The sequence below is a fragment of the Danio aesculapii genome, chromosome 13 (genome assembly GCF_903798145.1).
Source record: "Danio aesculapii chromosome 13, fDanAes4.1, whole genome shotgun sequence".
In the NCBI taxonomy this organism is placed as follows: domain Eukaryota; kingdom Metazoa; phylum Chordata; class Actinopteri; order Cypriniformes; family Danionidae; genus Danio; species Danio aesculapii.
Genome location: NC_079447.1, coordinates 38097710 through 38114672, shown reverse-complemented (window position 1 = coordinate 38114672; position 16963 = coordinate 38097710). Strand labels below are relative to the sequence as shown.

The following is a 16963-nucleotide window of genomic DNA, read 5'->3' as shown; positions in this document are numbered from 1 at the left end:
TCACCATCTTGCAGGGTCACAACTGGGAGGTAATAACCAATAACTGGGAGGTGTCGGAAAGTATTCTCTAACTCTGATCACTGCTTTTTCAAAAGTATCATTTAAATAATTATATACGCACATACTGTGCTTCAGAATATATGTAACTCAAAGAATATGGTTTTATAAAGATCTTCAACCTTTTTTTTGCGATTTTTAGCGATGAAGAGTGACTGCTCAAATATCTATCCCAAAAGTACTTAAATCTTGGTTAATTTATAAATGTATTCAAAGGATTTATCTAAGCCCAGTTCACCTCCATAGAATATTTACCAGTTGTAAGGTAGACATTGGCACAGTGATGCATGTATTTTGCGATTGTGACAAAATCAAAATATACTGGAAAGAGATTCACAGCATAATTTAAAAAATAATTGGAAAGACCTTTGCTTTGTCCCCAAAGGTATACCTTCTGAATTGTACAGTAAAACTGTGTCTTGACCATGGTAAAGAATGTGTATTGAATTTTTGTATATACTTGGCCAAAAATATATATACTGTTATTATGGTCAACTGCTCAGATAACTTCAGTCAATATGTGGCTGAGTCAGGCAACCAGACTCTTACCACTGGAAAAATCAACCTATGATTTACTTCAAAGATCTGAGGTGTTCTGGTGCATTTAGTCCTCCCTCTGGAATTTTCTTGAGGGTACTTAGAGACAAAATTTCTTTCTAAGTTTGGTTTATAATTTCTTTTTATTGTTGTCTTTGCTTTCAAGCATTTGTATGCATTTGAATGTCTAACAAAAACTGCTGTACTTCTTGTTACAAGACAACAATACCAGGATAAAGCGTCAATGTTCATAATAAAATTGTCAAAACAAATTTGTGAGAAATATTTGATGACGTTACCTTCACTCTTGCTAGATCATGTGGGTTGAGGACCGATCCTTGATAGAATTCCACCTGAGTGAAGTGACGTTTGAACAAGGCTTCCAGCTCAAGATTAGGGGAAATACTAGAGAATAGCAAAAACAGAAAGCATGTACAATGAAATGATTTTGAAAACAATGTGACATTTGATCTCTGCTAGCGGCTAACAAAAGAACGTAAAAAAAACACCTCACTAGCTCCTTATTATATAAAAACAGCTAACTATATTTGATTTATTTGTTTTTCTTAGAAACAGTCATTATATAATATAATGTGAGGAAAGACTCCATCAAGCTTATAAAATATATTCCAAAGGGACTTGTACTCACTTATGAAGAAAAACAATTTCTACATTGACATCATCCCTGTCCTTGTGTAGGAAGTCTTTAAGGAAGTTGGAAACACTTTCGAGCGTGATATGACCACAGACCACAATATGCCTGTAAGGGGGAAAATTCAGCTGAAGAGTGCAATGTAAAATAAAGTAAAAACTTTGGCATATCCTAAAAAGGAACAAAAATTCATAATAATGAAAAATGTCTTGAAAAGATTAAATGTTGTGGCTTTCAAGCATTCACCGTCCGTTCTAGTCATAACAGCACATGTTGTTTTACCTCATATTTATAAACACAATTTAAAACATTAAATTAAGCACTTTGAACTATTCAGGACAAAATCGAATCTTGCATTTTAATGTTGGATTGTCAAATGTTCTTTATAAGCCGTGTCTCTGTAGCCAAACCACCCCTGTGCCGAGATGCATGTTGACATGTACATCAATACTAACTGACATGTATCGGAACCCCTGTCAAAAGCGATTAAATTGTTTTCGGATCTGTGGCTGCTGTGAACTCTAACCGTGACTTCTCAGGACAGGCACCGAATGAAAAACTTGCGATACATCAGATGGAACAAACAAACAGACTAAACTAGATTGTTCCAGAGGTCACGGTCTTCTGGGGCTCATTTATTGTGACTCTATAATAAGATCTAGTTTCGTACTACAGAGCTGTTCCAAAACCTAAAAGTGAGCTGCCTTGACATCTATAGGCTATATAGGCAGTGCTCAAATAAGATTTCATCAAAGGATTAGGTAATGCTAAAAACGCAATCATTCAAGAGTACTGTTGTTCTTCAATCCTAAATTAATCAGTGTTTCTAAGTAAAACTCACTTAAACAGACATTTACTCTCTTATTTTCTAAATGAATCTGAGTTTCAGAAAATTGGTTGAGTGAATAATCCAACGACTCACAAAAAAAGATCTCACTTAATTTCCAAATGAATCAGTGAGTTTTAATAAATCAGTTTAATCTATGATCCGTGTTGGAACTAATTGATTCAACGAATGAATCAGTGACACATCGGCTGTGCTCAAACAACATTTTGTCACGTATAAGTTATGCTAAAGATGTAATAATTCAAGAGTACTGCTGTTCTTCAATCCTAAATAAATCAGTGTTCTAAACAAAATGTTTGCATACAAAACTTAACTCAAACAGACACTTACTTGCTTATTTTCTGAATTAATCTGAGTTTGAGAAAATCGGTTGAGTAATTAATTCAACGACTCACTCAAAAAAATAACTCACTTCATCTCCGAATGAATCAGTGAGTTTAAATAAATCAATTTAGTCTATGATCAGTGTTTGAACTAACTGATTCAATGACTGAATTAGTGACACCTAGTGGCACAACAGAATGATTAACTGAAAACAGAAAAACAGGCCTTTAAACTACACCACATACTACACACTAATGCACTTTAAATTACACATCAAAGTTGCGCTCAAGAGTTTAACATGTCTGCAATGATCTGACTCATATAAAAGATTACAGCCATCATTACCATCCAAACAACTTAATGACCACTTCCATTACAGTTGCAGAACAATAACAGTGCTTTATTTGTCAAGCAGGGCTTCTATGCAACAGGAGGTTAAAGAGTTGAGCTGTAGCCATGGGGTTTTGCGGATCACTTCACTTCCCATGCTGGATTACTCCAATGCTGCTGTGGTCAAACTCTCGAGAGCTTTAACCATGCACGGTCATCAATCTAAATCTGTCCAACCTAACTCTCTCCCCTAAGACAGATGCAACGTGCTCATGGGTTTACAAAGAACAGGGGCTGCTGACCCTAATTGTAACTGGATGGATGTGCCTGTGTACTCTCAGGTGCCGCAGAAGTGTGCTTATTTGTGCTGCAATCCAGGGCAAACATTAAGCGGATCTCTGTTTGCCGGAGGGACCTGATGAGGCTTTATGGGTGCAGTGTCTGGATGCTATCATGCATAATGATCTTCACAGATCTGGCCTCTTGTATTTAATGAGTGGTAGTAATTGCACGCTTGACTGTCCCAGGATGAGAAGACTCTGTTGAGTTGATGGCTTGGTGTAAAGCCAGCAGCGTCTGGCAAAGGGGCGGCTTGATGAGAGACACGTTATTCATGTTTCCCATTTCCAAAAATGCCCGTTTGAGAGCTTTAGCTAAATCGGAGGGTTTTGTATAACAATGCTCTCACTCTTTTTCACTCTAGAAAAGCAGAACAGAGTCTCTGGCATGGAGACAAACACACTCTGTCTCGGCTTATGTCAGACATCTTGTCTCCATGTTTGGATGAGCTATCAGTGGTGCGTGACTGTGCTACTGATTGTGTTTCATCACTGCGGGGGTGTTTTTTTTTTTTTTTTACATTGTTTATGGAACCGCCAATGAAAGCAATAGAAGAAATAAAACTGTGTAAGAGAGAATTAGGAATGACTGGTGCCATTGTGAGCTGCTTTAATTAAAGTGCAGGCCCTTAGCCAGCCTGGTGAAAAGGGTGATTCTTTTTTCTCAAAAAGTGGACCTTTATGCAGTTATTCGCCTTAGGTCATAAGTAGTTTTGAGGTTTAAATACTGCATTTTAGTGACATTTTAAAGACTATTTTTAGCTGGATTAGCTTGTTGGATGGTCATCATAACCACACTTTTTGGCCCTTTCCCACTGAGTTGTACGGTTCAGTACGCTTTTTATGGCCGTTTCCACTGTCAAAAGGTATCAAAAAGCGAACACTACCTTACCACTTTTAGGGTACTCTTTCAAAAGCACAACAACAGGGTACCAACAAAAAGGCGGAGCAAGACACGCAGCTGGACGCTATTGGTTTGAGAAGTGCTTCTCATATGATATATGAACCGTAAAGCTTTACTTTGACATTTCCTCGAGCGAAATCTTTCTGTTGTACACCACACCCAGTACCATTGGTACCCTTTTGGTAGTGGAAAGGCAAGCCTGATAAGGGTGACCCGTACTGTACCGTACCACTTAGTGAAAATGTGCCATTTGAGGTACCAAAAACATTTGCTAATAAATATATAAAGAAATATGAAAACAATACTTATTAATAAATACAAATTTGTTACTTCAAATATCATTAGAAAAAAGGAGCTAAAGTTAAAGTTTTTTTATGAAAAAAAATTAAATAATTAGTACTAAAATTAACTGTAATCTGGGCAGCTTTTGGTGCTTCACACTTTTTATTGGTATTTTTTCTTTCTTTCAAGAATAAGGTCCGAGATTCAGCATAAAAGTTAGGCTACTTGTAGTTAAAGATGACTTCCCTTTCGTCATATGTTGTTTTTATTCATTGTATGCCTTCTTTGATGGGTTATGTTTACAATTTATGATGACATAGCAGTCAAAATAAGACAAATAGGCTCATGTATGGGACAATACTGGACCTTTTATCAGTGTGGGGTGGGTCTTTCGAATCACCCCAACCCTCCCTGGCTACAGGCCTGAAGTGCACTCAGTAATACATACTTGCAGAACTTTAATTATGAGATTTCCATCCAATAAAAGAATCATAATTTAAAAGTGTCATGTTTAAAAGAAATACTAAGAAGAACAATTGTTTGAAAGACACTGATTAAAGTAACGATCACACTGTAAAACCCAACAGTCAATTTTATCAAATGAAATGAGTCTAACTCAAAATTTACTTAAAGTTAATTCTACTCATTTGAAAAGAGTTTTGAACTCAGCGTTGAAGGTAATGAGTTAATTAAATACCTCATTACTTCAACTTAAATGGAGTAAGTTTACAGTACTAATACAGATTAGATTAACTCAAATGGTTTGTAGCAATCAGTTTCCTCAAATGGTTTGATTTACCTTATCTTATTGTGTTTTACAGTGTACTCAATATTTAGCTTTGTAAATTATTTATAGATACAAAAAATGTTTTAGTATAAGTGTATATGTCAACTAGTTATATTTTTCATAATCAATAATTATATCAATTTTTAGCTAAATTTATATATCTATATCATTTTCACCAATTCAAATCAGGTTAATATTTTCCATGTGATTAAAAACTATTTTGCCCAAAGTACAGAGTGCACCTTTAAATTAAAGCACAGTTATGTAAAAGCATGTTTTTATTTTTCAATAAAATTTATTTTTCATCTTTTATTTATTTATTTCATTTTTTTGACTGTATTGCCACACTAAAATTAACATGTTAAGTGCCAACAGCGAATAAAAATCTGCACTAATTAGTATTTTCAATTATGTTACTCACTAGTTGTCCAATAGTTGTTCATATTTTGTAATGAGAATGGTTTATCAATTCATCAACAAAAGAAAGGTTTTCGTTTAGTTTTACCAATCTTACTGCTAATTAATGTATAATAAAAGTAATAATTAAAATTAGGATATTACAAAGTAACATTTTTTCTTAAAGTTTCTTAAACCCCTGACCACCAGCAGGGGTCTCAACATGTTAGTTAGAGACCCTGGCTTCACAAATAACAATTAAAATTGAAATCACATATTAAATAATAATAATTAGATGCAGATTAAAACAAACATCAGTGCATTAAACAAGAAAAACAGTACATTTGTAATATAAAAATTCTTAAATAATTAAATACAGGTGGAAAAAAACAACAACTTAATCTTAAACACTGAAGATGTCTCCAACGTAAAAATACACACACTAACAACACCACACTGTGAACAACACACAGTGAAGAGAACACTTGGGTTACACAAAATGTTATGCACAATAAGGTAAAATAAAACTGTGCACAAACTCAGCAAGCAAATGCAGAAGGGAAATTACCCAGCATGCACCGTGAAACATGCCAAAAAAAGCAAACAATCAAAAAAAAAAAAAAAGGAAATTATAACCAAAATATAGAAGAACTTAAAAACAACAAGCTCGAACATCAGCCTCAGCAGCGAAACCACTGATACTGCTCTAATCCTTAAACTGAGCAACCATTTCAGAGCCGAACGAAAGGTCTGTTTCCGCACTCACCACAGATGCTTATAACGAGCAACATTTTTGTAAATACTGACGAGAGCATCACCTGATGAAAGCGGTGCAGGCCTGCCCTTACTCCTCAAAACGCGAGAGCAGAGCTTAAGATGGACAACATATGTAGTCCATATGGGGCTCCATCATCATTACGATAAACAACTTGATGCAGGGGAACAATAATGAATTTAATTTGGCAACTCTTTAGCAAGTAACATGTCTTAAAAGGACTGTAATTATTCAGAAACACTTCATTATGTCATATCTGACAGCAATTTTCCAGCATATGCTGAAAGACATGGTTATGACTCAATAACTACCAGATATGGAACACTAGGGGCACCAAACGTGGAAGGTTAGCAAACAACTGAAAGCTCATAAACATGTAAAAACAGCGTGTAACTGTGTAACTGTGAGGTTTGTTTAGGGGGCTTGTTTAGATCTTTCATAAATCTATTGTTTATTTAGTTTTTTATTTCACAAAAAGGGACAGCGTATATTAATCAACGTTCCACAAGAATGTAAATGTACCCAAATTAGCCCAAAGACATTCATTGGTGATCTCTTAGCTAGATGTTAAAGCCTATTCCAATAAAAATACAAATTTGAACTACAAACATATGTTGATTATTAAGAAGTCATTCTTATTTTTATCTAATCATATTATATTCTTATTCTTATCTAATCAATTCTAATCATAATTGGATGACGCTAAATGCTGGTGTACAAACTGCCACAAAATACCAGGAAATCTCCTCCTACTGTTATCACTTACATTTTATTTTCAATCAGCTTCTGGTAAATAACCATGGAATTTGTGTTAAGATTATACTTGTTTTGCATTAGAATTTTACTCTAACACAACAACAACAAATTAGGCCTCATTTTCAATGAGCGGTGTCGTTTAGTGTACACTAGTGCAGTATGATCCAATATAAACCTTAACTTATGTTTCCACTGCTAACAGTACCCTTTACTTGATCAACGTTACTTGACGGACATAGGGTATGCCAGAAAACAACAAATGAAAAAGGATTCAAAACGCTCTGATGTGTGCTGGAACCCCTCTGTGGCCATCCTTTTAGAAACATGCTGTATAACCTTTCCGTTTCTCACCATGCAATAGAGCTCCCTTTGCACCCTTCCTCTACCGATGATACATAAAAATGTCTGCACATCCTACGTTGTGCATGGTTAATTTCTGTGTGCTGACATTATTGTATACATATTTGAAAAATGGTGGCTCTTGTAGTATGTACGTACAAGTGACACTTCACTGTCAACCATTCAAGCTTCTGCAGTGCATCTGGATCCACAATTAAGATATCAGAGTACTGTGTGAGCTATCGCAATAAAAGGGTAACAAAATGATGCGGTTAGCTATTTGGTACCATTCATAACTTCTGACGGTGGAAACTAAAATAACTGTGTACTGTCGTTCGGTGGAAATGTATTATCATAACAAAAGCAGGTAACACTCTTTTTTATGGTAATTGTTAAATAAACCATAAATAAATAATTTTATGAATACATACATTCTTTAAAAAATGCAATATATTTGAGAACTTAACTGAATAGATCACTTAAAAAAGACTCTTGTTGTATTAAAAGACTCTTGTTAACACACGTGTTGTCAGACAATTTTATCTTTATATACTAATACAGTACATATTTTAAAAAAGAACATTGGTATAAATTTTACAAATGTAGAGTTGCAGTTTTTTATTTTAAAGGTATATTTATATTTACATTAATTTACATTCATTTTGATTTCATTTTTAATTTATTTAACATTTTGATTTAATGTAAACAAGTTTAAAAAAATTTATTGTGAAAATCACAAAAATTTTTAACAACATTAGGGCTGTTTATCAATGCGATTCTGCATTGATAAAAATAAAAATTGATTTGAGATTTTTAAACTGCATCATTATTCTCTCTTGAATCAATTCTGAGCTTCTAGGCTAATTACACTTAAAATTACTCAAATGCGACAAAAAGGAGTGTTTGTGAGTTTTGCTCATGTAAGTTGATTTTTACTGTATGTCATAGAAGATTCACTTAAACAGCTCACTAAGAACACTGTTGTGATTCGCTTAAATGTTCCACAATCTGTAAACTTTCTTCATATCCAAAAACAATTAGAGCAGTGTTTTATATATTGCTGACTTATACACTTAAATTATCCCATTTTTTATTTCCAGTATGGTTTATAGAAAACAGGTAAACACCAAAGAAACTTTAATATATTGTGCATTTTATTAGACTGCACAAAGCAGCATTATAACACAACCTTAAAATGTATTGAGGATAATAAAACAGAGCTCTTTCCCACATGAGCATGATCAGAACAAAACAGAAGTGTCGACTGTGGCATAATAAAAGCTCTGCTGTTTTTATGCCACGTCACACTATTCTCTTATCAGCAATGTGGTATATGCACACTGACTTTTAATTTTCAGCCAGCCAGCCCAAGCACTTCCGATGAACTGTCACGCCACTACAAAATCGTCATGTGTAAGATCTAATTTCCTTAAAAAATCAGTGATCTTCACAGCCTAATTGATATATGACAAAGTAAGCATCACCCAAGCTTACCCTGGACAAGAAGCACTGCATTAAATCCCATTTTTCCATGCCATTTCTTTAAAATATGGAAATTTATTTCACCCCAGTGTTTTCAATGGAGTTTCTGCATAGCCTGCTAACACTAACGCTGCTTATATGTTTAATTTCATTTCATGCTTGAAAAAAGCTTATTTCATTATAACATTGATGATGTAAAAGAAACCTTATGAAATTGAAAAGTCACATTAATCTTTCACCGGACGATTATCGTTGACTGTGCACATTCCATTGCTTCAATGCTCTTTGAATCGATTTCAGAAACAAATTTTCACCACAGCTAATTAAGAAACAACATGATAGCATAAACATAATTAGCATAAACATGCAAAAGACAGTCAGAAGTTATGAATGGTACCAAATAGCTAACCGTATTATTTTGTTACCCTTCCATTGGGTTAGCTCACACAGTACTCTGGTGTCTTGATAGTAAGTAAATCATGAGAGAATGCTCATTGATTGTAACTATATCATTTATATTTATTTGATGCTAAGATTTGTGTTTTGTTCTCTTTCTTTCTCTCTCTCTTTTTTCCCTCTTTCTTTCTTTCTGCAAGACGATCTGGAAGTTATCCATACACAAGAATCTGTTATATCTCAGTAAGACAATGTTCAATGCAGTAAGCTGTCCAGCATCACAGACTATACATCAGACTGTCAGCTATGCATGGAGAGTTCTCCATACACACCTAAGCAGAAGTCAGAGAACCAGATGACTGAACTTCCATTGATCTCACTCATTTTAATCCATTGTGAAAACCATATCAGTAACGGCATTTCTATATGCCATTCGTCCTCTTTTCAACTCTTGCTCCATGCCAACGCTCTAATTCTCAGTGTGGCTTGGATTGCGGAGTGAATCTCAGAGGCGGCGCATGAGCTCAGAGTTCAGTCAGGGTTTATGTCAGTTTCAGCAGCGCTCTAATGGAAACCACAGAGACCCTGGCCTGATCCAACAGAATGCTGCTCTATATTACAGTCATGGATCCAGATCTGTGTTCCTGTTCTGATTGTTAAAGGCTATGCTGAACACACACTGACATTAAAAACCTGGCTACGGTGTGATTTAAAAAGTGGAGATTACACTTCAAGCTATTACTAGCCTCTGCACATCATGACCATAGCGTCGGGACTCAAGACAAATGAAGAAACATGACTGAAGATCCACTGCCCTGTAAGCAGAAACATTTAGGCCAAACTACTTTTTAGCTGACAAATAGCAGAATCACTCATTAAAGATGGTTGTCAAAATCACAGTTTGGTTTTAACAAAAGTCATGTGCTGTTAAAAGGATTCTTTAGTATATACTATGACTTTTAAAAATACACTACAATTGGAAGTGTGGACTTAGATTGTTTAATATTTCAATATCAGTTAGATTGTTTAATATTTTTAATAAGAGCTTATACGCTCTCTTATGCTCATGCATTTCCTCAAAATACAGTAAAATTACAAAATGTTGATATTAAAATGAACTGCTTGGGAAGAAGAATTGCAGTAAAAACTTGCAGTTAAAGTACTTCCTTTATACCAGAAATGTAGCCAGATACCAGAAGTGCTTCATTTTACCAAGTGTAAATTGAATAATTTACAGAAGCGTTGCCATTGTGTGACAAATGTCAGTTTTTAGATTCCAACTTGGCTCAATTCTATGTTATGTATCCCAAATTACAGAGTTTATGGAACAAAATATTTCAAGTTTTTTCAAATAGATTAGACATTCCAATAGAACCAGATCCTATATTAATTATATTTGGTGTTTGCAACGAATTTTTGAGACTTACATGAGTACAACAACAGTTTGATTCATATGGGTTGATCACTGCCAAAAAATCCTTTCCTTTTTTTTTTTGATAAAAAAAGAAGTTCCAACTTTTAAATTATGGCTGACAGAGTTAACGGGAACATTACATCTGGAAAACAATTTGGTATAACCTAATAGACAAGTTTTTGTTATTTGAAAAAAAAAAAAATGCTCCCCTTTTATTTCCTTTCTGCAAACTTGTGATTGATATGTTTACTATGCCTTTAGTACCTACTTTTACCATTGGATAGCACTGCTGGGCGATTGGTTGGGGAATGCATGTTTATTCTTTTTTATTTACCTATTATTCTTATGACTGTTGTTGTTGTTTTTTTATGTCTAATTGTTAAAATGTAAGTTTTATGTTTATATTATGAAAAAAGTGCATTTACAAGTGAATGTCTGCAAATATTTCTAATACAAATACTTAAACCAAGAATTTCAAATGAATTTTAGTGTAAAATTAATTGTGTAAATAAAAAAAACAAAAACTATAAATAAATATATTATTAATATTATAAAATATTGCATATATTTTATATTTAAATCATTTCCTTTGATTGCAAAGCTGAATTTTCAACAGCCATTACTTCAGTCTTTAGTGTCGCATGATAATTTGATACTGATACTTTCTATAATGCTGTTTTTAATGTAATTTAATTAACATATTATTGGATGAAACTTCAGTGTTTTTGTCAATATTCATTGAGGCCCCAAAACATATAATGGTTGTGTATTCATAATAGGGCTGCACTAAATTGGAAAAAATTATATTGCAAAATTTAGTTTTCTTACAATATATTTTGCGATAAATACAATATTACCAGATGACCAGAAAAGCTTTTTTATTTTGTATTTTTGGAAAGAATTAATAATTTTTGGTAGATTACTACACTGAAAAATTGATTTCTGCAAAATTTTTGCAAACAATTTATATGTGTTGAATTTAAACAAACAAATTAAATTTAGTAATGTTCAACTTAATTTGTTTAAATTCAGCCCAAAAAAATTGTTTACAAACTTAACCTAAAAAAGCTAAAGCTTCAAATGATATAATTTAATTTGCTTTTACGCTTTCTTGAAATGCTTAATAATAAATCACAATTTTAAAAACACGCAAACAATACATTTCACTACATTATCGATAAACTATTGTGCCTGATAAACTATAATCATGACTGGAAAATGCACTTGCTATGTGACTATTGCAATATCGATGCTGAAACAATATATTGTGCAGCCTTAATTCATAATTTGATGTTATACCACAATAATTAAAAACACCAATGTTTCTAAAAACAGATGTGACTATTGCGGGTGTGTACATTGCAATATTGATGCAGAAATTATATATTGTGCAGCCCTAACTCATAATTTCACAATAATCAAAAATACCAACAGAAGATCAATCTAAGAAAAATCATCTAAGTCTTGAAAATGTTGTCACTTCTGTGAGCTAAACATCCAATCATATGTGACTATATTTTAGCTTAAACTACACAATAAAAAAGTCCTGTTTGAAGTTAAGTCAGAACTAAAAATATACTCATTAATAATAAAAAATGACAAAAAGAATTGGACAATTGTCTTATAATTCATGTTAAGTTATAAAACTACACTAAGTATAAAACTACACTGAGTATGACTAATGTCAGCATTTATATAACATTTATCCACCAACGCTTATTCATAAGCACCTACTCAAGGACTTCATTTCTGGTAGAGGAAAAAAAAAAGGCTTGAGGCCTTTTTTTTTTTTTTTGCTTATGCAAAATTGCCCTCTAACAGTACGTATTTTGCACCAGTCTAAGCTTGTCGGAAATGTGCTGTCAGTGGAAAATAAATATCCCAACACATTAATTTTGAGGTGTCGTGATGTGTCCGTTCATGAGCACACAGTCCCATGCATATTTAAGCAATAAGGCGAAGCCTGGTGCCCGTCTTTCTGCTCAGCCAGAGAGCTGGAGCCTACTGTAATTGCAACCAGATGCATGCGGAGTCAAAGAGAGAGAGAAATTGAGAGAAAGAGAGAGCCTCAGCTCTTTTGACAAGGCCTTCTCTCAACACCAGACTGCGAATCCAAACGTGGGGCCGAGGCCAAACATAACATTTCATCAATCTTGTTTCACTGACAGCGAAACGGCATCAAACAAAGGGGCTCCTAATGGCTTTCTCCCGACTCAGTATTTGCCCTCAAATTCAGATGATGAAAGCCTGACGTGACCGTGGGTCTGCTTCACGCTGCGAAATGGGTTGGGATAAAGTGCGCGCGCTAGAGAGAGAGAACTTAAACGCGGGAGAATCGCTGTGCTGATGACAGGGCCGTGTTTGAGCCAGAGACGAGTGGAGGGTTTCAAAATATCCACATTCACATTCAGGGGTCATCTTTGAAAAGGAACAGAAAAAACGGGACATGGTAATAAAAGTACCAAGCGGGGCAAAAAAGCAAGCCAATTGCAATGGAGCAGCTCCAGTGCGAGAGCTGAGGCATCCAGGCATTCAGGGTGTGCGCTGACTGAAGATCAGGGCCAGAGTCATGTCACACAGAGATGAGGTGAAGGGCCAGCAGTGACGCACAGCCAGAGAGGCTCTTTTCACTGCAGCATGCAAAATAAAAAAGAAAGAAAAAACAAAAAGCCAACAGACATCCATTCACACACAGCATGCAAGCGATGAATCAAGCATGACGGACAAAACTTAAAGAACAGAAAACTGAAACAAACACGAGACAATGATGACACTGAATAAACTGCCTTTTTTAAAATCTTAAACTAGTCACTTTTCACCAATCATAGTGCTCGGATCTATCACAAATGTCAAACAAACATTGATTCTACGGCAGCACATACAGTAACGAATGGAAAACCAACAGTAGTCACTGTAATGAAATTAAAATGCAGCAGATGTGTTAAGGAAAAGAAGCCACGGACACAGAGCAAAGGGCATGGACATGTGGCTTCGATGGCCAAGGTCTCCAGTCACAGTGTGACATTCATTTGTCCTATCATATTTTTTTTTTGTCTTCACTAACCCCCTCTCTCTCTGTCAGAGACGGGGGCGCGTGAGTCACACAACCACACCTTTTCTGGATTTTGACTTACTTTCTGCCTCGTGTCGAGTTATAACTCCCTCCGTATTTCTTCCGATTAAGGATGAGAGCAGCAATTTCTGGCACGTAGCGAGCAAACATGGCCTACATGCATGGAACAGAAAAAGAAAAGGGCATGCAAAGAGGGGTTCTGCTGTGACCAAAGCCACAGAGGCACCTGGAATACTTACTTTCTGCCATTTACCGCACTATAGGAACCACCATATTTCTTGCGGTTTCCTATTAACTCTATGATTTCAGGGACGTAGCTGGCAAACATGGCCTAAGGAGAAGATGGGAGACAGAAGCAGAGGCTAAAAAAGAGAGCGGAGAGACCCGTCCGGGTCTGGAATTTTTTTTTTTTCCCGACCTCTCAGATCTAGAAATTCACATGTGTTTTGTTGGAAAAAATAATTAAACAAATGAAAACTGATCATATCTAAAGGATATACAGTAAAATTGTCAATTTTTTTATTTAAATTGAGGGGGAAATTGAATCATGGACAAAAAGCCAACTTTGGAGACACTCCACTGGACCACAGACAGGATTTGTAGTGCTGTCCATCTGTTTTCTCTGACAGCGCAAAAAGCCATCTTGTGAAAAGCAAGAGAAAAAAAAAACCCTACATGCCATGTTTTGTCCAACAAACACTAATGCAGTGGCAAGTGGATTTGAATAGTCCAGCCTGACCGCCCACAGCTGCAAAGCACATTAAGACTCATTAGTGTCCTTTAAATGAGCTGGATGCGCTTTGCAAGATTGCAGCCTTGACAAAGTTCTGTTTTATCTCCACTCTATGTGTTACCTTGGACGTTAATCCAAAGTTGTCAGCCTGAACTTCCGCGAAAAAAGAAAAGTTGTTTAAGGTTCTTCACCTCTCTCTAGGGCCCTGATGAATTATGACATCTGCCTGATCAGATCTGATGGTTTACAACATTTCCATACTGAAGCCATTAATTGAACACCCGATATAAAGCAGAGCAGTGATTATTTCCAGCCCTGCTCAAAAACACAAAGAAATAGCAGATTGCTATGGAAACTTCTGGACAGCTGAAACTGTGTGTCCAGTGATAGGAGAGACGTGCATCTGTCCTGCATTACATCTATATTAACATCACATGAGACTTTTTGTATGCCTGAGGCTGATCTATAGGTTGAGATTAAATCTTTCACACACCCAGTGCCCTGCACTGTAAAAAATACTGTTGGCCTTAAATTTTTAAGTTGAATCAAATTAAACTTATGAGTCTATTGAACCTATATTATATTAAACTGGCTTAAAACAGCATGCACAACTTTTAAAATTAGGTTAGAACATGATTAACTTAGTTTAACAAGTTATAATGAATTAAAACCCCATGTTGTCATGACTAATTGATCCTATCAATTTTTGCAGTGTACAACTAGATGATATAGATTGATTCTTGAAGAGGCATGGGCCGGTATAACTTTCTTCAACCTTGTATAAAAATACCACGGTAAAAAGCTCACATATACAATGAGGAAAAAAATCCTCTGAATTTTGTGATATCTGGGAGGTGTTTTTGAACTTTGTGAAAAATAGAGATATTGAAGACGCTTTGGAAGTCTGAAATTGTGGAATGTGAATTGATGTTTGATTAGATTTATTTATTTTGTTTAATTAACTTGTTATTTTTTATTTATAATAATTATTATAACATTTTTATTTTACCCTAAATCTCTTTGTGGTAAGTTTTAGGTATTGGGATTTGATTTATTGTAAAAACTTAATGAAGACATGTTACACAAAATACCACGGTACGGTATTGTGATTACTGCTCTAAAATAAATCATTAATAAATGTCTGGGTAAAAAACAACAACTGTTTACCCCATTGAACACAATATATTTTATTTTGAGAAACATTTCAAATGTTTTGGAACAGTAAACATGTCAGGCAAAATTATTGAAATAAATCATTGACTTCTGCTGTCGTCATTAGTTTCAATAACAAAGATTTCTTCACAACATATAAAAAAACACCTTAGGTAAAATACCTTAGGAACAGTATAACAAAAAATTTTAGCGGTATCATTGACTTTTCCAAACCGCGGTAAACCTTGAAATTGGTATTGTCCCATGCCTATTCCTGAATTTAAATAAGTTCTATAAAGTACTACACACTTAATTTTTTTTAAGAAAAAAGTTCAGAATTACATCATTACTCACACAAAAATATTTAAAGAAAAAAAAAAGATTAAGCATTAACTTAATTAATTATATTAGATTTGAGTCTACACGTTAACTAGAGTTACCAAATGTATTCTGGATCACACAGTATGAATAAAACTAATCAGATTATAATATTTTTACATAAGCAATTTACATAACAGTGAAGTGTATCATAATTCTATGCAAATAAAAGTGGTGCGAAAAATGCTCCTGATTCTCTATAATTCTGCTAATTTATTAAAATATGCCCATATTTTAAACGATTTGTTTAGTTATATTTTTTCAGACCTTATCTTGACTGATTCAATAGTTGTTTGACTGAAATAACTGTTCTCAGACTGAGAATAACAACAACAACAACAACAATAATAATAATAATAAGTACACTGTAAAACCCAACAGCCAACTTTATCAAATGAAATGAGTGTAGTTAACTCAAAATTTACTGAATGTAATTCTACTCATTTGAAAAGAGTTTGAAGTAATGAGTTAATTAAATACCTCATTACTTCAACTTAAATGGAGTTCACAGTACTTGTATAGATTAGTTTTTTTGTTTTTTTTTACTCAAATGGTTTGTAGCAATGGGTTTTCTTAAACGGTTTGATTTGCCTTAACTTATTGAGTTTTACAGTACTCAGTTGGTTTGAGTTCTCTTCATTTATTGGGTTTTACTGTGCTCAAATTGCTTCGTTTACTCAAATGGATTAAGTTCACAGTACTCATTAGGATTAGTTTTTGAGCGTAAATGGTTTGTTGTAACCGGTTTCTTCAAATGGTTTGAGTTACCTTAACTTGTGTTTTACAGTGTACATTATCATCACATCACTGATTTATGTATTTATTTAGGAAGTAGTAGAACTGTATAAAAGGCAAATTTCAACAGTTATAGTTGGTTTTATTGATGCCTCTAAAGATTTTTTATAGGGTTAATCATCAAAAGCTGTTTAGTAAATTAAAACAGAGGAATACCTCATAGTATTTTAAGAATTTTAACTTGCATGTATACTACTCAAAGTATGTGGATTAAGT

At 34.3% G+C, this 16963-nt stretch overlaps 1 protein-coding gene across 1 annotated transcript in view; it reads right to left on the bottom strand.

Moving 5' to 3' along the window:
- Window positions 1–16963, bottom strand: part of kcnma1a (potassium large conductance calcium-activated channel, subfamily M, alpha member 1a) — a 379548-nt gene that overhangs the window by 102726 nt on the left and 259859 nt on the right. Inside the window, 3 exon segments of the mRNA XM_056471109.1 lie at window positions 894–999; window positions 1244–1354; window positions 13929–14020. Of these exon segments, the coding sequence (XP_056327084.1) occupies window positions 894–999; window positions 1244–1354; window positions 13929–14020 (309 nt within the window).